The sequence below is a fragment of the Oxyura jamaicensis genome, chromosome 3, assembly GCF_011077185.1.
Source record: "Oxyura jamaicensis isolate SHBP4307 breed ruddy duck chromosome 3, BPBGC_Ojam_1.0, whole genome shotgun sequence".
Taxonomy (NCBI): domain Eukaryota; kingdom Metazoa; phylum Chordata; class Aves; order Anseriformes; family Anatidae; genus Oxyura; species Oxyura jamaicensis.
Window position 1 is genome coordinate 80,382,478 of NC_048895.1, and position 24,265 is coordinate 80,406,742.

At 41.5% G+C, this 24,265-nt stretch overlaps 1 protein-coding gene across 1 annotated transcript; it reads left to right on the forward strand.

The window, feature by feature from the left end:
* Positions 1-3,079: 3,079 nt before the first annotated feature.
* On the forward strand, positions 3,080-23,221 carry RRAGD (Ras related GTP binding D). Its single transcript, XM_035320264.1, has 8 exons — positions 3,080-3,363; positions 8,440-8,735; positions 9,148-9,347; positions 10,360-10,474; positions 15,853-15,995; positions 17,941-18,089; positions 19,902-21,103; positions 21,999-23,221. Exons 1-7 carry the CDS (start codon positions 3,189-3,191, stop codon positions 20,051-20,053), a joined length of 1,230 nt encoding a protein of 409 aa, XP_035176155.1. The 5' UTR covers positions 3,080-3,188; the 3' UTR covers positions 20,054-21,103; positions 21,999-23,221.
* The last annotated feature ends 1,044 nt before the right edge of the window (positions 23,222-24,265 follow it).

A 24,265-nucleotide genomic window follows, 5' to 3' on the forward strand; every position in this document is an offset into this window, starting at 1 on the left:
GCCCGGCTCCGCGCCTGGGCCGCCGCCGTCGCCCCGGTGGCCTCGCGGTTGGCGGCGGGGAAGGCGGCCCCGGACCTGGGGCGGCGAAGTCTGGGCTGGAGGTCGGAGGGAGCCAAGGTGAGAGCCTGGGGGGACCCACCCCTCTCCTTTCTGCAGGGTCCCGGGGACCTCTGGTGCACCTGAGGCATGTGTGGGAAATTACGTGTGTAAAGTGGTAGCTCGCTAACCGGCAGCAAGGCGAGTTAGACAGGAACATCTCCAAACTGCAGCACGGGAGAAAGGAATCGGTGTGAGTGGGGCAAGTAACGTAACAGGGGAGGCATCCCAAGAAGAAAGAGCACCCAGAGAGAAGCCGTTCCTCACACAATGCAAGCAACGGTTAAGCTGTATGTTAAGTAAGTCCCACATACGTGAATGTTTGCAGGACTACTTTGGCTGTGTTTGATCATTACGATTGAGAAACAAGAAGTTAACACATAGCGGAAGAAAAGGTTTCCTTGGCATTGATCAGCAACCAGTCTAATAGGAAGTTTTCTCCTTTAGCAGAAGCACAAGGAGATGCTGTCACGATCCTGCAAACCTGGATGCGGGTGGGCTCCCTCAGCTGTGTGGATGTTAGTGGGACCATACCCATGCTCAATTACTGTAAACCTGTTTAATCCAGACAGCCACTTTGGTATTTTTTTCTTCCTGTTAAGAAGGGAAATTCATGTATTCCCTCAGTTGCCTGAAACAGAAAGTTTTTGTCATGTCTGTGTAACACAGCTCCTCTCTGACGGAGTCCAAGCACATCCAATATTATTATGCACAGTGTACATGCAAAGACTCAGCCCAGTGTCTACCTGCCCTTACTACCAGTCCTGTGACTGAAGGCATGGCGCTGTTTCATTATGTGCTACAGGCTTTGAAGTTAAACGACATGACAAAAGATGAAAGAGAAAGAGATTTAAAAAATAAAAATAAAAAGATAAAGAAAAGAGAAATTAAAAAAAAAATAGATTAAAAAGATTTTTTTTAAAGAAAAGATACCATAAAGATTTAAAAAATGAAAAAGGGAAAAATAAAGAACAGGAAGAGAAAAAAGAGGAAAGGGAATAAAAAGAAAAATGAAGAGGAAGACAAAAAGATAAAAGGAAATAAAAGAAAAAAAAAAAAAAAGCCAAGTGCAGAGGGGACGCAGAACAACTTGGTGGCAAAGAGACAGAGGAGGAGTAATTCCTGAAGTTGATGCAGAGCCCAGGTCAGATTATATTGCCGACGGGTTGGCAGAAATGCTTCAGCCCTACTCAAAAAACCTATCTGGAGCTGAGCCTGGAGTCTAAGTGGCTCTGAACCTGCAGCTGTAGCCAAGCAGGCGGTTGCTGGCATCAGATTTGTGGGAAGAACTGCATTGTAATCAGCCCTGTCATTCCTGAGCTTCTACACCCTAATTTAGCATTTTAATATCTCCAAATTATTCTCAGTGACTGGTGATGCTTCATAGCTCTCTGTACAAAAGAAACCTAATACTGTCAGTCAGGTTTGTGGGCAAGGCTCACTTCCCCTCGCCAGCCTTGAAACCTAACAGCCCTTTCGGTGCAGATGCGATCAGCCGGTACCGGAGTGAGACAGACAGCCCTTTATGACAGACCTGGAAACTTTCCTCTGCTTTCAGTCAGGAGTTTTCAACAGACTAATGTCCCCCTGGGCTGTCCCATGACAGAATGCTAGAAATTTCACTGGTAAAAGCTCTCGGTCCCAATTCCTGATAGCAGACTTTGAAATACTTCACATAGCCTTTTGGGACACTGTAAAATTGTTCAGGCAAAACTTCCAAGCCGGTGGATGAGTTGAGGAGAAAGAAAGGCATTTCAACACATTTGCATATGGGTAATTTGTCATGGCATGGCATAAGAAGGGATTTCTCCCCTCCTTCCCCTACGGAAAAAAAAGTGCTCCTCCGTTATCTCAAGTGGATTAGGGCAGCCTGGAAGGCCTCCTGATAAGAGCGGCACGAAGGGGCAGTCGGGGGATAGAAACAGGAAAACATGGTGCTGGAGCGTGGTGGGCCCAGTTCCCAGTGCTACCTTCTCCAGTCCTGACACCATGGGGTGATGGCTCCAGCGCCCGTGGTGGAGTGAGACAGCAGGAACAGCACCAGGAGCTGCCGAGCAGGAGCCTCACTGAGGGCAGTGGCTGTGATCTGCCTGCAGTGCTGGTTCAAGGGAGCCACGGCAGGCAGCCGGCAGCAGCTCAGCCTCCTGGGCGCTGAAAAACCCCATCCTCCTGTGGAGTTTTTACTCCTACGGCTTCTCTTAGTTGTCCTGTGTAGCATGCCTGAACACAAGCCAGCAGAGTGCCCACGTGGCCAAGAAGGCCAAAGGCATCCTGGCTTGTGTCAGGAACAGTGGGGCCAGCAGGACCAGGGAGGTGATCGTCCCCCTGTACTCTGCTCTGGTGAGGCCACACCTCGAGTGCTGTGTTCAGTTTTGGGCCCCTCACTACAAGGACATGGAGGTGCTGGAGTGTGTCCAGAGAAGGGCTACGGAGCTGGTGAGGACCTGGAGCACAAGTCCTGTGAGGAGTGGCTGGGGGAACTGGGGTTGTTTGGTCTGGAGGAGGCTCAGGGGAGGCCTTATTGCTCTCTGCAGCAACCTGAAAGGAAGGTGTGGGGAGCTGGGGGTCGGCTTCTTCTTGCAGGTAACTGGTGACAGGACTAGAGGGAACGGCCAGGGGAGGGTCAGGTTGGAAATGAGAAGACGTTTCTTCTGAGAAAGAGCAGTCAGGCATTGGGACGGGTTGCCCAGGGAGGTGGTGGAGTCACCGTTCCGGGGGGTATTCAAGGAAAGTTTGGACGTGGTGCTTAGGGAGATGGTTCAGTGGGTGACAGTGGTGGTAGGGGAATGGTTGGACCAGGTGATCTTGGAGGTCTCTTCCGACCCTGCTGACTATGAGCCCAATCACTCCTCAGCGCCTGGCCTCCCGCTCAGGCACGACTCGGTGCCGGGGCCGCGCGTGCGCGTTCGCGAGTGCCGCGTGCCCGCGCCGCCGCCGTGCCCGTCAGGTGACGCGGGTCAGGCCGCGCTCCGCCCAGCGGCGGGCGGGGGCCGGGCACGGGACGGGAGGGGAGCGGCGGCGGCGCCGCACCTGGGTCCCCCCGCCCCGAGGCCGCCCGCAGGCAGAGGGGGAGCGGCGGGAGCGCGGCCGGCATGAGCCAGGCGCCGAGGAAGCTGCCGGAGGAGGAGGAGGAAGAGGAGGAGGAGGAGGAGGGGGACGAGGAAGAAGAGGAGGAGGAGGAGGAGGAGATCGCGGGCTTGGCCGGCTACGCCGACGGGGCCGGCTCCTTCTCGGACGGGGACGCGGAGAGCGGCGGCGATGAGGCGTGTGAGTGCCGCGGGGCCGGGCCGGGCCGAGCCGAGCCGGGCCGAGCCGCGGCCTGGCGGCGGGACGGGCACCGGGCTATAAAAGGCAGCGGCGCGGCCGGCCCCGCAGCTGCGGGTGTCACTCGGCGGGGCCGCGGCCGCTGGCTGCCGGCTGAGCCCGGCCAGGCCCCTTCCCGAAGGAGCTCCCGGGGCAGGGCAGCGCCGAGGAGAAGCCCCCCCCTGCCCTGAGGCCGCTGCTGAGCGAGCGGCGTTGTCTGCAGGGAAGTAATGCGTGCGCTGTGCCCGGGTATCTGGGTATTTTTTCCGTGGGAACTTCGTGAAATCGCTAAAAAATCGAGTTGGTTCTCCATAGTAACGCTATTAATGTTATACCTCATAGAAACAACCCTTGGCATCCTGACTAGTAGGAGAAGACAGTCCGTGCGGGGACCTTTTTCATCCAGGATTAAGACAAGGCTAATTTTAACCCTTCGGATCCCTTGGTCTTCTGTTTAGCTACAAAGTCTCTGGAGAGGGATGAAAGAGCAGCCTGGGATTTAGATCAGGGTTTTTTGTATCTAACACTGGGCTGTGGGGCTTTCCTTTTCCCAGTTTCTATCATACCACTGCCTAGGTGAACAGTCCCAAATTCAGTGTCACAGCCTCACAGTTTAGCATTTCTCGTACTTTTCAGAGGAGTAATGGAAAGGCCAGTGCAAGGAGAACGGCTTCCGTGCGTGGCTGTTGAAAGTGAAGGGAGAAGCCAGACCTGAAAGTAAAAATGTAATTTGTGCTTGTGGGCACACTGGATAATTCAGATCTTTGTGTTGGTCATCTCTCACCTTGTGCTGGTTTCTTGTCTCTGTCCTGTTGATATGACTGCTTCATCTTTTGACTTTACATATGTGTGGTCATATTCAAAGACCTTAAAGCACTTGCTTCACATAAAGCCCAATCATCTTTTTGATATGCTCCACTAAAACATATTTGCAAGCAAGGAAACCTCTGTGGAGTGTCTGAGGAAGTAGCTTTAAGTCATATCCTTGCAGAGTGCCACACTTGTGGCAGGGTAGAGCCAGGTCTTCTGGTTCTGAGTTTTTCTTTGGCCACGAGAATTTCCTTCCACCAGGCGTTTCTGCAATGTTCATAAACCCACAGTAGCTGTACAGCTTGCTTGATTGCATATAAGCTTTTTCTGTTAACTCCTTAGGCACAGGCCATCTTTAGTGTTGAAGATGTTCAGTGTATGTGTTCCGTAAGTCTGCTGTCTTGACAGCATGCTAACGTGCTGCAAGCATCATAGTTGCAGACAGTAGCACTGGAAATGCCGTGAGATGAATGGGCCTTGTAGGTATGTGAGTGGAAAGTATGACTGGTCATTCTCCTCTACAAAGAAAGAGTGAAAACTTCAGAATAACATAATTGAATTGCATTAGTGGGCAAAAAAAACCCTACCATAAATAATTATTAGTTCTATGAGTTGGAATTATACTCAGGCCTGTTACCTTGTGCATGATAAACTGAGCAAAAACTTTTCTTCTGGTTTGCATAGCTTGAGCAGATGAGCTGAGAACTAGAGCCTTGGTCCTGGTGAGATCTAACAGTACACCTTCCAACACTGCATCCCCTTCACACACAGCTGTGAAGCACTGATTGTCACAGGCTTCTGAAGAGTAATGGAAATTGATACGAAATTCGGGACAGGTTTCCACAAAAATCAATGAACATCTTGAATAATGTGAAGGAGGTGTTAGAGTATACTTTGTGTCGTGGTGAAACAGGTCGGGACTGCTACGTGCAGCTCTGGACTCTTTGGAGCTGGGCTCTTCTGCATGTTGCAATGCACACGAATTACACTCCGTAAGCAAGGACATCGCTCAATTCCTGACCAAATTTCTGTAACTGCAGTTCTTTTGTGTTGGGAAAGTGCTTTGGGGTTTGTTAAAATTAATTTGTGAATACTTCAAAGGCTCTGGCCTCTAACCAGCATGACTTCTGTTCTTTATGGCTGCTTAGAAAAGTTGAAATGTGAAGGGCTGTTGGTAAGTGTTAGAAACTGCCGTTTTATGACATTTTATTCTATGCAAAAGTGAACGAAGCAGGAAAAGTGTTTCATCTAATGAGATGGAAAATTATCTTAACCATTATGGGATAGAGAATAGTTTAGTGTTTCTCTTATGCCCATTATAATCTCACTCAGTAACCTAGTCTGGGGAGTTGCAAGGATACATCTACTGGCATTTCTATGGCAAATTAAAGGAGTTGTCATGTACTCTGGAAAGGAATGTGGGCAGGCAGTGCATCATCCAATTCCTTTACATATAAGGTAATCTCTTAACTCTCTCTCCAAGGAAAGTGCTACAGCAGCATTGCTATCTAGTCAGGTTTGGATAATATTAATTTACATTTCCCTGTCTTCAGCTGGCAGAATTTCAAAGGCTAAGTAACAGTCTTACTAGCAGAAGTGATGGCAGTCGTTCTGCTTGCTAGTAACTGTTTGCACTTGCAGCTCTGCTTCTTTACAATGGTTTTAAGATAAAGCAATTCATTTCTAGTAAGGATTATGGTCCATAAAAATGTATCTGCCTGGAAAAAATTAATACAGTAACAATATAAAATCTCAAATTATTTAAAATATTTTTTTTTTAGATACACTTGAGTTTTTAGCTTATCCCTTAAAGGAAAGGGAATGATTTATAGCTAGCTTCTCTTCTAGCTGTCTCATGACCTGTCAGCACTTTGGAAACTGCTGTCCACCTTCACCAGAATTTGAAGGAAAGAAGTCTGAGGTGATTAAGTTCATGCAAGATTTATGAAAGCAGTCTCTCAGAATAGAGGAGAGACCCCAGTGAAAGCATCCTTGGAGAGACAGGCACATGTTTGCTGTGGCAGCACTTGGCTGACTGGGGCACATGCACGTTCTGCCTAGCCAGTCGGCTCGTGTTTAGCTGCAGGTTGACCACAGTGTGCTGTATCTGTTATTTGGAGGATGTGTCATAAGACATACAGGGGAAGTTGGTGTTATTGTGGTGGCAAGAGGAAAGGGAAACAGTACAAATCCATGGCAAACTTGGCTTCGTAAGATCTGGTGTGGACAGAGCAAATTGGAGTTTCTTCATTCTTTGAAACATGCAATAAAGCATCAACCTAAAGACTTTATATATATATATATATATATATATATGCCTTTATAAAGAATTTTATTCAAACTAGTTCTTGTAAAGCTTTGAATAAATCATCTTCCCTCCTGACGGTCAAGGTGCAAATTGCAGGATGTATGGATATATGAACATTAATGAAATACCGGCTATAGTTTTGGCAGCTGTAGAGAATTTGTGTGGTGAAGAAGAGAGTGGGGTGAAAGAAACTGTTAAATCCTGTGACTTTGGTTTGCTCGTTTGACAAGCCTGTGCCACGCAGAACATAAAACACTGTCAGATTGTCCTATTTTTATGCCTATTATTATTACTCTGTAAGCGTGAATTATGGTAGGCACATGCTTCTTGCAGTCACAGAAAGATGGTATTAGTGGTGAGGTTGACAGGAAGAGTAGAGCAGTGTGTTGTCTGGGGCTTATTACTTCCTAAATATCGCTGCCTGTGGATCGGCAGAACCTGTCCATTGTGCTTTAGGAGGACGAGCTTCGGGCGGCGTTACCAACATCCTGCTGCTATTTTGCTTCAAGGGTTTCGTCTGTGCACTGCTCCAGCCTGGCAGTGCTTTATAGATGGTAACTGACAAGAGCACAGTAAGTGATAAGACCTGGCAAGGCCTTTCAAATGTGTTTGAAATGCACAGGATCTTACAGATAATTAGTTCTGTCCTAATTGCCTGTGCTCTCTGTCAGTCACTGAGGTACCCTGGGCTCACGCTGAGTGGCACGGCCGCTCATGAGCCAGCAGGTGGTGCCAGGAGGATGTTGTACACGAACTGCGAGTCAATTGTGAAGCCTCAGTTCCTGGATAACAAACGCTCAGGAGGCACAAAGGGACACAAACAAGATTCCGGACATTCCTGGTGGGCACATCCTGCGCTTGTGTTTCAGAAAGCAGCGAGAGAGGCTTGAACAACACGTGAGAACAGATTTGATAACTACGTGTGGGTGTAAACTGTTCTCCTGGGCAAAGGATTCTTTCAAGCCTTCTACGTTTTTCAGTCCACAGGGCTATGTGGTAAATTGGCAGCCTCACGTTGCTGGGTCTTCTGGATTTTGGTACTCTTGGAGTAAAGATGATCACTGTAAAGTATGCAGGGCATATGCAGGAAGGACATTTCTATGAACACATTTGTATGTGCGCCCCTTTTCCTGCCATTCAAAATTCACCTTAGCAGAAGAAGAGAAAGAAACGCAATCACGCTGTGCCCTGAGTTATGATGAATAGTCTGTTATGTGGCAGGTGGGAGAAGGCCTGCCTGACAGCTACTGCGTTCAGTCTGCCCCAGCACTAGGAAATGTTCAGTTTTAGTCGCACCACTTTCAAATTAGGGTAGGTAACACAGTTGAACAACTTTGTTCCCAAGCATTTGTTTTACACATAGGCAAGGGATATCCTGCAAACTTACTGGATAACAGCATTTTGTAGATCCTAACACAAATTATTCAACAGTAGGTGAAATCTCTACCTTAGAAATGAGCTCAGTGGTGTTTTAAGCCTCAGCATAGAGGAAGTGTATGTCTGCTGAGTTGTCTTCTTCCTATAGCTCCTGGGGTGTGTGATTTATTTTTTTAAAGGAAGGAAACCTTCATGTAGCTTTTTGAAGTCACACAAACATAACTAAAACAACCTCACTCCTTGCTTTCATGATCTAGCTATCAGTTGACAAGGACAGCTAGAAAGGATATTCTTTTTCAATAGAAACTGAGCTATCACACCTTCTGCAGTCTCTTACAGGTGAGCAGTAGGTTTTATGATGATGTATACTGAGGGGCAAAGAACCCAAGTTAAGATGTCTGTAAGACCATTCCCGAAGTTTAAAATTTGGTAATAGTTGCATAAATCCAAGTAAGAATGTTAAAAAAAATAAATGTTGAATACATGTTGTCTGGCAGTCACTGATGATGTTGTTATAACTCTTCTTCTTGTATGATTTTATTCAGTTTTGGATTTCAACGATCCCTTCAGTACTGAAGTTAAGCCAAGAATCCTGCTCATGGGCTTGAGAAGAAGTGGGAAGTCTTCCATTCAGAAAGTTGTCTTTCACAAAATGTCACCAAATGAGACCCTCTTCCTGGAGAGCACAAACAAGATCTGCAGAGAGGATGTGTCCAACAGCTCCTTTGTCAACTTTCAGATATGGGATTTTCCTGGGCAAATTGACTTCTTTGACCCTACATTTGACTATGAGATGATTTTCAGAGGCACTGGAGCACTGATATTTGTTATTGACTCTCAGGTAAAAAGAATAGGGGCGGGTGTGCATTTGAACTACTTTTGTCTTCCTTCAGCAACAGGCAGATAGATTGGAACATAGAGATTTTTTTTCAGAGGAAATAAATAACTTATGGTTACAAAAACACATTTAAAAAAAGTCGTTAAAACTTGAAAAGCTGCTAGGTTATTTTTAAGTCTGTCTCCCCTTGCAAGATGTTTGAAAGAGTTAACTAGTTTGCTTTAGCATTTGAAGGTTCTTGTTCAGACTCCCAAATGCTGACAGCGTGAGATTGGTGCACTTGCTAGATAAAGGCTACCATCTAATAGGCTGCCATAAAATACTTGTTGAGCTGTAGCATTATCTAGAAGTAATTATTATAAAATTTCAGATATTTTAAACAACTTTCCTACGGTGTTTATTTTTCCTTCGTTAGGATGATTATATGGAAGCATTAGCTCGGCTGCATCTTACTGTGACCAGAGCCTACAAAGTGAATCCAGACATCAACTTTGAAATCTTTATCCATAAAGTGGATGGTTTATCTGACGATCATAAGATTGAAACGCAAAGAGATATTCACCAGAGGGCAAATGATGACCTTGCAGATGCTGGATTGGAGAAAATTCACCTCAGGTGAGAAAAGCTGCTGTACAAAGAATCTTAAGTTGAAGAAGAGCAGTTTATTTAACAAGTTATTATTTTGCATTCTCTTGAAGTAGCAGGCAACAAGATCTTGACATATAAAGGAAAAAAATTAGTCACAGATACGGTATTTGACCTAAGCCAAAGTATTTTATTTCTGAGTGCTGTGGCAAGATAAGGAGGGGAAGTGCTTAAAAGCACAACAAATATGCCAAAGTCCTACCAGTATTTTTGCTGCAGCTGCTGTCTTGAAGTAAGAAGCGTGGGCAGTGGAACCAGCCAGTAGTGTATATGCTGTCTACATCGCTTTTGTCTCCTTCAAAACCCCTCCTCTGCCTCACAGTCCTCTCCCAACCACTAGCCCTCACTGTTTCGGCCTTCTTAGAGTCACTTGGGAAAAGAGGTGTTCTCTCTTTGCCTTATGTGTGGTGATAAAGCAGATTATTGTAGTAAGTAATTAAAAACAAGGGACTAATGCAGACCGGGATACTAGGCAACATGAAGTTTTCATGTCATCCTTAGCCCTTAAATCCAAGTAAAAATATACATGTCAGCAGAGAGACCTGTTTTGTTGGCATGCCAACTCATGCGCTCATAAAAAACTGACTGTGTTGTTGCATTGTTAAATTGGTCCACAGCTTTCAAAAAGTGAGTCACAACAGACTTAGTAATGTTCCTCTCCTGCAATTTGAAAAATATTTTCCTAAGATTACTGAGGTGGGAGTTGCATCATGAAGTTCTACATCAAGTGTTAATTTGCAGCGTCTAGTTTTTTGGTTTTTTTTGTGTAGAGATAAGTAGACCCATGCCAAGCATAATCCTGAGAATTTAGTTTCTGTATGAAGTCCTGTGCTTCAATCATAACATGTGACTTGATCACACGGGGTAATTGTGTAATTGTAGGCACTTGCTGTTTGACAATATTTCATTTCACTCAGTATGAAAGGTACATCATGTTCACAGTATGTGGCTAAAAGGAAAATGTGGTGACGTTTTTTTCCAGCTTTTATCTGACAAGCATATATGATCATTCTATATTTGAAGCGTTTAGCAAAGTGGTACAGAAACTGATTCCACAGCTCCCAACACTGGAAAATCTGCTTAACATCTTTATTTCAGTAAGTACTTGTTACATACTTTGTCTGTAGCCCTAGCTATGTCCAACATTGCATGTTCAGCTGTTCTGTTCACTGCCTTCTGAGAGATTGTGAACAACGTGAGCTTTCAGAGAAATTATCAAAGCTTAGGTGAAAGGTACCCACCTGCAGCTAGGCCTCACCTCCCTATTTGTTTAACAGTGTTGCTGAGCTGCTGAGACTCAGTATTTCCTGAGTGAAAATGACAGTGGGTTAGCAGCCATCACTTTTCTGCTCATGTATCCATGCGAATGTTGCAAACCTCTGTGCTGCATGCATTGTTTAAGTAACCCTTGAAATTTGTGCAGATAAATTCTTAAAGGAGCATCATCTAGTCTGACCTCTTACGTAGAGCTGTCTATAATACTTCCTAGAATTAATTCTACTTTGCATTGCACTTTACCTCTCTCAAGAAAATCTTTTCATCTTAACATTTTTAGAGGTAGAGGCCATCACAGCTTTCACAGTTTCCACAGTTACTCCCGAGGTCAATTAGGGAGCTTTGTGTAATGGCTTGTTAACACTGTGGAGGTAATTGCTTGTTCCACTGTTCCTGGATGAGTGCTCCCTGTACCTCCTTTGTGCTGGCTGTGACACATGCCTGTTCCCTTGTGGAGTCACTGTGACACACACTCACACAGCAGAAGACTGTCCAGTTCTAATGATGGTTTAATTTAGTCAAAGGTAAGAGATGGGGACATGTGGCCATGAGCAAAGGCGAACACAGTCAGTAGATTATGAAAAGGGGGAACTTCTCCTTCTGGTGGTCATTGATTCAGCTCCAAAAACTGCACCCTTTCTTCTCACAGCATCATAATTTTGCACCTTGCATCTGGCATTAATTTGTCAAACTTCAGTTTCCAAGCAAGGCGTTTTATTTTGCCTTTTTGTGATTCTGAAGTAATAAAACTTGCTTAATATCATTCAACAGCCTGCAAGATAAAATTAGACTTCGCAGTTTCTCAGTGTGGGGTGTGAAAATTGAGGGAGAGAGAGGTTGGATGTGTTGATGAAAGGGGGAGCTAGGAATGTCTTTCCAAAGCTTATTATCTTACTATTAGGCAATCACTGATGACATTTCATAATTAATGTTTTATTACAAAGATCTGTTTCCACCAAAATGGCTGGACTGTATGCCAGTTATCATCCAACCGTGAACTCTACTTAGGGTAGAAAAATAATGAAAGGAGGGTGATTATGGCTCTGGAGCAATTCAATATCATTGCAAATAATACTACACGGTATTAATGAGGAGGCTGTCTGAACAGTAATTGTCCTGGAGCCAGAGCCACCCCAGTCACTCATACTGTTAGTCCGATCTCTTTATGGGGTCTCCTCGCTGTTTGGAGTTAATGAAGAGTTTGTGCTAAACCACTACATGAATTGGGCACGAGCAGTTTTCTGGATGATGGTAGTTGCTTGGGTGTCTGGGACACGCATAAGGAAGGTCCCGTACCATGTAGAACATCTGATGTAATTGGTAAGGAGGAACCGCTCTTTCAAATGAATGGGAAGTTCAGAGAAGTGCTCCTCAGAGAGAGGTTTCCCCTACGTGGTAAGAGCAAAAAGACTGTTTTTTTTGTATGCTCCAAAAAGAGCATAATCCAGTCTGTTAGTGGCGTAGAGCAAGACGTAGCTGCATCTGTGTCCTCACTGTGCTGGCTTTCTGTTTTTAAGAGCATCTTGTATCTGTAGACAGGAGCCTTAGAATGACTCGATTTGCAAGCATAGGAAGACTAAACATCATTCTCCAGCACAGAATTAGTGGGCGCCTCCTTACTTTAGCAACTTAACGACAAGAAATCAGGTTAGGAATCTTGACACAGATTTTGGTCATGCCTTACCTCGGGAAGCCAGTGTGTTGGGTATCAAAGTGTGGGTGTGTTGGTTTTCTTGTGTGAGTTGTAGCAATATTCATGAGGATGTGCTTTCATTTATGCCATGAACACTTCCAACACAAAAGCTGGTGATTACAGAAATAGATCTACGATCACCCCTGAGTTCACCTCAGGTTTTTATACAACTTTTATAGTGGCACAGTGTGTTAGCTTGTACAGCTTACATATGTGAGCCTCCATCAGCATGATAATACTGCTTCTATATTTTTATTTTGTCTTAACTGTCTGTAAAGCATGAACTAATAGTTGGTTTGGCATTCAGAACCCATGTAATTCTTGGCCGACTAACACTCTACCAACTTCTTACAGAGGGAAGTCTGTTTTTTTATATATATATAATTTTATTACTATGGCCTTAGCAAGCAGTCAAGTTGTGTGACATGGGAATGTGGATTTTTCTTTTCAAGTGCTGTTAAAAACAGTAAACTATCACAGTGAATATAAATTTAAGTATAATTTTGTCTTTTTTTAACAATTAAAAATTTATAATCTGTAAATTATAGTAAAATCTTCTAAAATCTTCTGTTTCCCTCAAAACCTGTTTCACTGTCCAAAATTCATTTCTACCTCCAAATGACTAGTGATATCCTCAAAGTTCATTTCAAAATTACATTTTAGGGCCAAAGAAGGAAAAGGATATGCTTGTTTACCCAACCTAACAGTTGTTTTCATATTGTCATTTTCCCTAACTGATTGTTAATAATATAATGTATCTTTGAATAGTGTTTTTTACTTTTTTCTTCAGTGTTTCCTGACTTGCTATGACTTCATAATCACTGTTTGTACTGGTATTTTTTTCTTGAGAAATTTCCTCACAAACATCCTGGCAAATTCTTTGCTTTTGTAGTTAAAGGCATGATATAAACCCTGACAAATGAAATCAGTGAGGTCATGTGGGTACAGTTTAGTGGTCATTAATACTGCCAGCCCATCCCACCCTTTCACAGAGGTTTCTGTCACCATACAGAGTTTGACAGAAGCAAATGTGTGCCAATTTCACAGCAAATCCCATAATGTGTTAGTTTCAACTAAGGACAATGATGGCTTAAGTTAGGATGCCAAGCTGTGCCCTACCAGCACGTGTAACTGCTGGCATGGCAGGCTTCTCAAGATAGAAACCTTTTAAACTGTCATTGCAAGTGCACACAATCTGCAGCTGCTGGAGTATTCAGATGGGTATGTCACTTCTCATTGTTAAATGCTACAATATTGTCACTGACATCTTAAAATATTCTAAGGTACATCTTACCTGTATAGCTGAATTTATCACCGTGTTTCTCTTTACATAATACAACACTTTATATTTGACTCCTCAGGAATGACAATACAGGGCTCAAGTTCCAACCTTTTTTGTCTAAAATTTTAAATATGTATTTTTAAAATATGTTATTTTTAAATATGTATTCTGGCAACAAATTATTCTGATGATGAATTACAGTTGTATATTCATATGATATTTACAGGTAAATCTGGTGATTAATTGTATTTGACAGCATCTGTAGAAATATGTGAAGTGCTGTCAGATTTTTGTATATTGTTTAAAAACTAAAAGTGCACACCTATTGCATGTGGCTGGAATAACCAAAATAAATATACATGTATTTTCCACTCTTTGTGCTCAAAGAACATAAGCTCATAGAGCCATGTAAGCTGAGAGGGATCTTTAGAGGTCAGCTCCTGCTGAGAGCCAAGCTACTTAGAGCAGGTTGAATATGGCTAGGTCCTGTTCAGCTCTTTTTTTTAATCCATTCTTACGTCCAAGGATGGAAACTCCACAACCTCTCAGGCTGTCATCCTTCTTCTGCTTGATGCTCTCACTCATGCCAAAAAAACTTTTTTTTTTTTTTTTTCTTGTATCAAGTCTGAATTCAGCTCTTTTGCCTCTTGTCCTTCGACACTGTAGCTTGGAGAAGAGTGTCTGTCTTCCACACGCCCTCCCACTAGGTATTTGTAGACAGCAATGAGCCTTCTCTTCCTCAGGGTGAATAAACCCAGTTTTCTGAGAGTCTCCTTGTACATTGTGTGCTTCAGCTCCTGGACATAAGGTATCCAGGGGGTATACTTTGTCTTGAAAAATATTTTTATTAATGAATTACAGAAATGGGCCATACCTGAAGTTCAACAAAGAAATGCAAAGATTTAATCTCTGTTACCGTTATTGATTTATTGATGGGTGTTTCCAACCTTAGTTGTGTGTCCAGCAGTGGAAGAATTAAACTCCTTTTAAATGAAAATATCCAAAGTACTGCTGACCAATGTACAACAGCATGCCAGGGGTTGGAATCTTTCTGCCTGTTACAGGGGAATTGGAAAGTGTGAGGGTTACTTCTTAGTCTCTTAAGTGTTAAATGGTTCACTTAGAAATTTCCTTATTCTTTCTTTTCTGTAACTACAAAGGAAACTAACTACTAAAATTTGTTATGGCTTTTCAGAGTGTTTTTGACAGTTACAAAACTGCTATGGCAACAGTCCCAAACCATACTAAAAGGGAAGCCCATATATGGGAAAAATATTGTTTGATGGGAGAAAGTTGATTCTTTTCCTGTGTATTTGGATTATGAAGTATGTTTGTCAGCTTGAGCTTAAGCAATACTGGGAAATTGTCCTTTATGTTCACCCTGGGACAGCTGCCCAGGTGCAAACCCTTGATATCAGCAGGCAAAGCTGTGGTTTTCAGTTAAACAGTACACATTTTCCTTCCCTCCAGGAAGCAGAGGTTTGTGATAGTTTACGTTATCTACACAAAGAGCTAACTGAGCTAGCGTTCCTGCCTACCCTCTGAGAGCTGCAAGTAGGATACAACTTCAGCATGGAGAGAGCCTTGATCAACTTGGCAGGATGACAGGAGCATAGATGTCATAGCACTAGCAAGCCTTGGCATCATAAACATAACTTTAACCACCAGTTCCATATGAAAAATGAAAGAGCGCTATCGAAATACTGGGCTTTCTCCTATGATCCTAAAAGATGTTCTAAGGAAAATGGCAGTAGAACAGCTACGGGCCCTGATGAGACAGTTTCTAATTTTCTTTGAGAAATTGGTTCCTGATTCCTACTGCCGCCTTTGTCCTCAGCTTTTCCTTTTCATCGTTTCCTTCAGCGTACATGTTCAGTTCTCTTTTTATGTCCATTGTCACAATCAGAAACAGGACACCAAAATCTTAATCTTGGATTTTTTTTTCTCACATTTTCCACTGAAATGTAATTTATCCAGATGCTTTCCAGAGAGGAAGCTGGGGAGTCTGACCTGGCTCGGAGGCAGAAACACTGAAAGATCTTTAGCCATTACAGTTTGCTACAAATACTCCAGTACTCTAAAGTTCCTTGAAAATGAGCTTCATTGCAAATTAACTCCCACTTACTCAGCCTAACTTTTTGTATAATAGACAAGTAGGGGAACAAAAAAAGCTCGGAAGTAATTTCTAGACATGGATTCCATTTTCTTTTTCTTTTTTTTAATAGAATTCTGGGATCGAAAAAGCATTTCTATTTGATGTAGTCAGTAAGATCTACATTGCTACGGATAGTACTCCAGTGGATATGCAAACCTATGAGCTCTGCTGTGATATGATAGATGTTGTGATTGACATTTCTTGTATATATGGGTAAGTAAATTGTTAATGTCTTTCACAGAGCTGTGTACCTAGAAACTGCATGTTCTCCAAATTAGAATGATGTGGGCGTAAACAATAATGAGAAGGAGCAATTTTTCAGGGCAGGGGAGAAGGAGGAAATGGCAGGCCTCTGAGGTGCCGATCAACTGCCAGCAACAAACTGTTCCCTGCCCAGCCTCTCGTGAGGACCTTCCTCTTTCTATGTATTTTATTTGTAGGAAGGAGTGGTGAGTAGTTTTGTTTACTTTAATAGCTAGTGGCCTCTACTGGCCGCAGTGAGCTGCTTCACTCTTCCTTCAGTTACAGAATCACAGAATCGTCTAGGTTGGAAAAGACCTCCAAGATCACAGAGTCCAACCTCTGACCTAACGCTAACAAGTCCTCCACTAAACCATATCCCTAAGCTCTACATCTAAACGTCTTTTAAAGACCTCCAGGGATGGTGACTCAACCACTCCCCTGTGCAGCCCATTCCAACGCCTAACAACCCTTTCAGTAAAGAAGTTCTTCCTAACATCCAACTTAAACCTCCCCTGGCATAACTTTAGCTCATTCTCCCTTGTCCTGTCACCAGGCACGTGGGAGAATAGACCAACCGCCACCTCGCTATAGCCTCCTTTAAGATACCTGTTTGCCCTATCTTCCCTGTGTTACGTTAGTATTTTTCAGCTTCCCCTCTTTATCCTTCAGCAATTGGAGAACTCCTGGAGTAGCTCGCTCCTCTCCCTTCAAGTTACATTGTTGTTTATGACTTGCTCCAGTGCAGTGCCAGCTATTCCTGAGGCAGGTGGGGGCACACCAAGAATTAGTGCATTACCAGGAGGCTAAACCACAATATACTTATCAAAGTGTGGTAATCCCTTGTAGTGTGGAATTCCTACCATTTTTTTTTCTTGCAGTCTTAGAAAAAGTATGAGGGAGAATGCTGGTGGAGGTGCACAGTAAACATTAGAACTTCAAAAGAACAACAAATTGTTGCATACCTCTGTAAATTTTTTTAAGTTGTGTGTTCTACTGTATCTCTCAGATACTGGATTTGGTCACTTCAGTAACTGTACAAGAACTTGTGCTTTCGAGAGGTGTGCAGTAAAGGATTCTGATTCTGCAGCTTTATTTTGTACAGAGAAAGATACAGCTGTGTAGTTTAAATGACTGCATTTAATTATCTGCACAACATCACCTGTGGGGCATTCTAATCCCAAAATGTCTCGCTGCCACTGACTTTGTGTGATCATGTAGCATTTGCCAACAGAAATCTGTTTGTCGTTTTTTAGGTAAAGACTGAAGATATGACATTAGAATTAATTTCATGTTTTTCATTCCTGGAGAATGTTTTCATTCTGGGAAAGTGATGCTAACTTCCCATTTAACGTAATCTGTGTGTGCATTCAGGAATGAAGGTAAAATTACAAGGTCCAAAGCTAATACAGTGATCATCATGAGGCATCTGTGAAAGAGAAATCTCTTCGTGATATGATGCTGCAAAAGCCAACTTGTCTCATGAGGAAGGTCTCATGATGGCTTAAATTATCAGTCAGCTGCCACTGTTTAAGCAAGGTTGTTGTATTTGGAATTATCAGCACAGATTTAGTGGTTCACGTGTTTTAGATGAAGTTGTAATGCAGTGCATTGCTTAAAAGAAGACAGACAGCCTTGTAGTAAATGGAGCACTATTTTTTGCAAACCAGTTCAGATACTTGGCTATCAATCTGATTTCTAGCCCCAGATCTGGTGTGTATTTGGATAAATTATTTAATCTCTGTGTCTACATCATTTACAAAGTGTTTACATAGTGTGTGGCTTAAAAAGGAGTTTCCCTGACAGATTAAAATGCTTTGAAGTTTGAGATTATTGGGTGAAAGAACCAATATGAAAATACTTCTGTTAATACACCTGGTGTCTTATCTTATTTATTTGTTTGAATATCCCCCTTTAGGCTTAAAGATGATGGCACTGGAACTCCTTATGACAAAGAATCAATGGCAATCATAAAACTGAACAATACAACTGTCCTTTATTTAAAAGAGGTGACAAAATTCCTTGCTCTTGTTTGCTTTGTCAGAGAAGAAAGCTTTGAGAGAAAAGGTATTTTTCCCTTTTCTGATATTGTGTTGCATTTACTTTATACTGATGAATTAATGAATAACTGCGTGATTGTCATTAGCTGATAAAGTCTCTAGCTGTATGGCAGATATTAAAGGTAAGTACAACTTGATAGAGCTTACATAACATGTTTAAAAGCATGAGGTCTTTGTGCTGGCATTAAGATGAAATCATAAACGTATTTGACAGCTTTCTAGTATGAAAGCATACAGTTTACATCCACTGCAATAAAGCTTCCATCTGCAACAGTAGAATGTGTCAATTTATCTTGGCCAACGTTGCTTTGTACCTATCGGTACTAGCATATGTATTTGGAACATCTTGAGTGCTATAACCAAGGGAACTTTACTGAAACTGGCTGATAGAAATATGTTCTTGCTTGTCTTTGAAAGGAGGCTTTTAAAAAGCAGCATATTTGGGAAGCATGTTTCATATTTTTCTATTTCATATTTTGCAGTTAAAGTGTGTAACGTTTCTTGGTTATATTGATCTGACCCTGGCTAAGGTCAATACTGAACGCTTAGTTCATTATCACTCTGCTGACTGTCGTGCTGGTCACTAACCTTTGTCAAATGTCCAGAGACTGAAACTGAACAGTGGAAGAATGAGCCATCATTTTGGCCTGTGACCCTTCCCTCCTTGTGAGATTAATTCACCAGTTGGTGTGTTTGTGAATGCAGTACTCGTCGTCTCTGCACAAAGAAATGTTACTTTAGCATAGCCACTAACAAGGCTGAAAGACACGTTGTTGAGTGAACACTCATGAGGCTTTGTCCACAGTTGTAAGATTGTTTTTTTACGTAGTTTGGGACACTTCATGCAGTGGTCAGTACTCCTTAACAGTACAGTTGTGGTAGTATAATGCAGATTACTTTTGGTGTCTGGAAACTTCCACATAATATTTTGTCTGAACTTAAGGGGGAGGGAAAACAACTCTGGGAAAAATAAAATAAATCAGTGTAACGTGGTGGATTTAAATCATTTCAAATAGGTATCATCTCCTGCTAAGGAAATTAAGGTGGAAAACACTACAGTATCTGAGTTACCAAAGCTTAATTAAGAAGGTAGTTACCTTGTAGGAGGTCATAAGTTCAGTACCAAAATTCTAAAACTGTATTGCTGTATTAGACATTTTGTAGCACCCAGTAAGTCTTCTGAGAGACTACTGATACGACTTTACAGCTTTTCTGTGGGATCACATTCAACCCACTCACACGGTAATATTAACTGCCTACTATGGATGTACGTATATAATCTAACAACGTGGCTATTGTGTTATTTTGCAATTACAGGGTAAAATGAAGTATAACTGGCTGCTATTTGGGAATACAGCTATCGAGTATCCATTTCAAAGCCTATGCATTATCAGAAAATGAAAATTCTTTGACTGCTAGGTGCTACTTATTTTTCTCACAGTTCCTATGTAAAGCAAAGTTACAAAATGACACCATAATTTGGGAAATAGTTTTTATTGTAGTATGCTGAACGCTTATCCAAAGCTCTTTATTAAGTTAAAGCTTTGTTATCTGCCAACGTACTTCTGGCTGTCTTCTCTTAAGACTAATATGTGTATTTAATACAGGATACAGTATGGAACTGTAATGCTCACTGAATTACTTGTATTTATCAAATGTACTTTTGCTTGGCATAGAAAAAGTTTCCTAGAAATTTCAGATTATGATTTCCAGAAAGAGGAATGTGGTATTTCGGTAAATGTAGAATATAAACAAATCTGTCGTTACTTAATTTGTGTAAATGTCTTATTAATAATGGAAAACGTTTTTGTCTCTGTAGGATTAATAGACTATAATTTCCATTGTTTTCGGAAAGCCATACAAGAAGTATTTGAAGTAAGAATGAAAGTAGTAAGATCTCGAAAACATCAAAGCCACATGCAAAAAAACAAGAGACCCACTCCCAATGGGACACCAAGAATGCCACTGTAACTGAGGTGTCGTAGACTGTGGCGAGCAAAATTTTCATGAAGTTGATGTGACTTCTGCATCTCATTGCACTGAGTGAAGAGGAAAACCAGTGGGACTGATGTATTATATGAATTTTCCCTGAATGTTCAGAAAGCACTGTTTAAATATTTTTATCCAATCAGTTTTTTTTTAAATATAGTGAGCACTTTGAGCAAAATGTTGTATATATAAGCATTGAGGTGAACACTTGTAAGAATTTTCTTAATATATGCTGTAAACCTTTTTCATGCCATATTAAGAAAAAACAGCTGTGACAGAAATACTGGGTACATAATTTGCACTTTTTCATGTTTTCCTTGTGGAGTTGGACTTTGATAAACTTAGTTTTTATGGTGATTTTGATGCATGGTGTCAGGTAAAGTGTATGCTGTAGTTTATTTACCTGCTACAATCAAATTGGTTAGTAAACAATTAAGAAAACTTGGTACAATGCCTTTTAAAATTTGTGACAGCTAATACCTAACATTCATACAGATCTAATTTCATATATTTTTTGATTTGTAATCTGAAGAATAATTTTCAAGTATTACAGCAATAAGTACCTGACCAGGAGTCGTAACTGGTAGGTAAATATTAGCTTTTATAAAACAGGTTTTTGGCCAAATTTCATCTAGAGTTCTCCATAACACTGGTAATGCCCTCTGGGTCTATTTATATTATTTACCTCAGCATATACCAGTTAAATACCTTTCTATAAAGACAATTGTTTTGTAAAATGGCTCTATGTCGCACTGGTATTTTTATAAGGCTTTGGAGGAGGGTGGTGTATCTGAAAGGTTGAGTTTACGTTACTAAATTTGTTTTGAGAGCCTGCACATCTGCAGTTGGTGCAGCGAAGAATCTGTGTGTATTTCCTTTCCACCCTGCTGTTCAGTTCCTCGTCAGAAGAACAACTTTTTTTATTCCCAGTCCCACTGCAAACCAATTGCATAAGTGTTCCAGAGGTGTTGCTCTTGGGAGTGGGAAGAGCCTGACTTGCATGGAAGGCAGCTTGCAGTACACCAGGAATGGGTAAGGGTAGCTATGCTTTACTCAGTCATAAGATAATTTTCCCCTAGCTGACATAGCTTGGGAGGTGGAATTTGAAAGTTTTGCCTTAGCTAAGGCAAGGCATAGTGCTGCATGTCTAGCGAGTTAAGAGCTCCCAGTGTTTGCTGGCTTTTGTTGAGAAAGGAGGAGTTTAACCTGTGGTAAGCAAGTCTAAATGTAGTGGTGGTTCGAATGCAAATGCAAAGCTTCTGTATGCTATATATGACATATGGACAGATCTTGAGGCTCTAATACTGCACTGAATATAGGAACTAGGAGAGCTGTTTGGCACTGAATGCAATGGCTCTCTTCTCAAACATCTGCCAAAAGAAAAAACCACGGTAGTTTCCAAGCCCTTTACTGCTGCCTGATGCACGTGACTTACTTATCTTTCTGGAACAAGTTGACCATTTTGGCATGATTCTATTGAGTGTACGTGGAGTTCTTAGAAATAGGTGTTAGTAGATGGATCTAGGCTTCATAAAGTACCACTTGATTGGGAATGCAGTTCTGAGCGCTGAGGAAGGTGAGAAGTGTTGAGAGTAGTCAAAAGTATTGGTCCAGGTGGCAGTGTGAAGAATAATGATCGTAGCTGTAATGCAAGTAGAACACTTCAAAAATACAGAGTTCAGTTTTGGTCCTGTCACTGCCTGTCGTCTTAGGTGAGTGTGGCTTCTCTGACCATGTCCCTCAGTTAAATTAAAGCTCTTTTCAGAGTTCACTCCAGGAATGGTGGGTAAGAGCTGCCTTTTCACAATTCTCCAGTCCCCAGGACTTCTACTGAAGGACAGAATTTTCCACCGCACGTTTGTCTTTCATTTTGTTGAGACCCACCATTGTGATCCAATCTCTGTTTTTCTCCCTTCCCTCCATTCAGGTTTATGTGAGATGAAGAACACCTACCAGCGTGCATCATTTGTTGGATGAGACATTTAAAAAAAAAAAGTGACTTATAACTGGCTACGGTATGAATGCTATCTAAAGAATGTAGTTTTCTTGTGTTTGCCCTGAGATCTATATAATCATGCATACCCTTGTATTTAGAGAGACTATCAATGTAATTAAGCCTTTCATTTACCATTAAGTTCCCTGAAGAATTTGACATTGACTACATTGTATAACATAGGGAAGGTGACTTTAGCTAATACAAATCTTCTAATTGGATGTTATCAGAGTAAGAATAATTTTCTTCAGATTTATGTTTCAAGCACATTCAATTGCAAAGTGGAAGGAATGTTAAAATGCATTAGTTTTACTCTAATTTTGGTGTTTTTCAGTTTAGGCAATGACTTGTTTCACTTTTGAGTAATTTTCTATTTAGTGACTCAGATTTTCATGTACTAGCTAAAGTGATTGAGCACTGAGGCATGCAAGGGTTTGTTTTGTTTGTCTTTAAAGAACTTTTTTTCATTCTCTTCCTCTTTCTTTCTAAATTTTATTGAGGTTTCAGTTTTCCTTTTAAAGGAATGAAATACCCCATATGCTATAAGAGCTAATTTCTGACAAATCGATGTAGAGAGACCTTTTTTATTCATGCAAGAAGTAAGCAGTTCCTGAGTAGTGTGATACTTACAAAATATGTGAGCTGTGAGTCTCTGTTTTTGAGTGTCATCAGAGTTGCCTAAAGACTGGGGGGGGGCATTGCTGAACTAGCCATGTTTCTTTGAAAGGCTTTTTTAGAATAAGCCCAAACCAATTTAGTATCTCACAAACACTTTGAAGTCAGGGGCTGGATAACTTGATTCTAGCAAAAGATAACTAGCATTGATTCAAACAACATGTAGTTGAGGAAATCTCTAAGTATTTCTATAGGCAGCAGCCCTGAGTACTTAATGACATGGGTTCTCTGGAGAGTTAAAATGCATCCCAGAACGTGCAGTGGGAAGTGGTTATTTAAAATGCTGCGGAACTGGAGCGTCTTTTTAAAATTCTATGGATATAAACTTACTGTGCATTAGCATGGAAGTGTAATCAACAGGAGAGAACTACTCTGATAAAGCAGAATTCAAGTGCATCATTTCAGATCTCATGTTTTGTGATTGAACTTCTTTTTTCCTTATTAAAACTGAAATTCTGTGTTTTCTTGCATGTGAAACTGCAGTACTGTGATGAAGTCTTAGTTCATTCTGACAAAGCACTGCAGCGGTTTCTTTTCTTTGAAGAAATTGTTCAAATAGTATATTTTCAAAATCACTGACTTATAACCTCCCTCCAATTTTACACATCAGTTTAAGTTGAAGAATTGAAGCAAATAAGCCCAAACAGGTCATGACACAGGGTAGCAAGTGTTTGCTTTAATGACACATATACTGTCCCTTTGATTTGCAGTAGTCATCGCAGAATATTTTGGTCTTAAATTGAATGTTGGGGTATTTTGTCTTAAATTGAATGTCAGCATTTGCCTACTGAATGATATGCATGAGGTTATTACATAGTGACTTTTGATGCTGCTGCTTTATGTCCTGTTCTTTAGGGAAATCAGATTGTTGACACCAAAATCTTGTTTGGATTCTAAATATTTATTGATAGCAATATCTGAATTTACTCAATTACAGACGAACACATCAACTTTGCCCATTTCAGCTGTGTTGGAAATGAGAAATAACCCAGCTTTGTCTGGGGGATTCTTGCAGGCTCCTCTGATTCTTTATGGTGACATCTGTTTGACATCCCACTTAGTTTTCCACTGTATTAATATTTGCACATTAGGTCCTGTACTTATCCTCAAATGGATGATTTCAGTACTTTTGTTTCTGGGTTCTTTTTGGAAATGGTAGAGGACAAAAAAAAAAAAAGACTCAAACAGATTGCTTCTTTTGTTCTCTCCCTGATATTTTCTCTAATATCTTTTCTGATTTTGTTCTCTCTGTGTTGATGTTTCACTGCAGGCAGGTCAGATAGCCAGTCTCGTCGGTCTATTTTCCTTGGTTTATAAGCATTAGGAGTTACAACCTAGGTCTTGAGCAAAAATCTACTGAAAAAATACTGAGTACTAAGAATCTAAGTTGTATACAACCCATTAAATGCTACTAACATCCTTAAAACATTTATGAAATCTTGATGCATTTGTACACCATACAGGTTCATACTTAAATTATAGTTTATCCTGGCAGTCACATTTTAAGCATTTCTCAATTGGTTCCA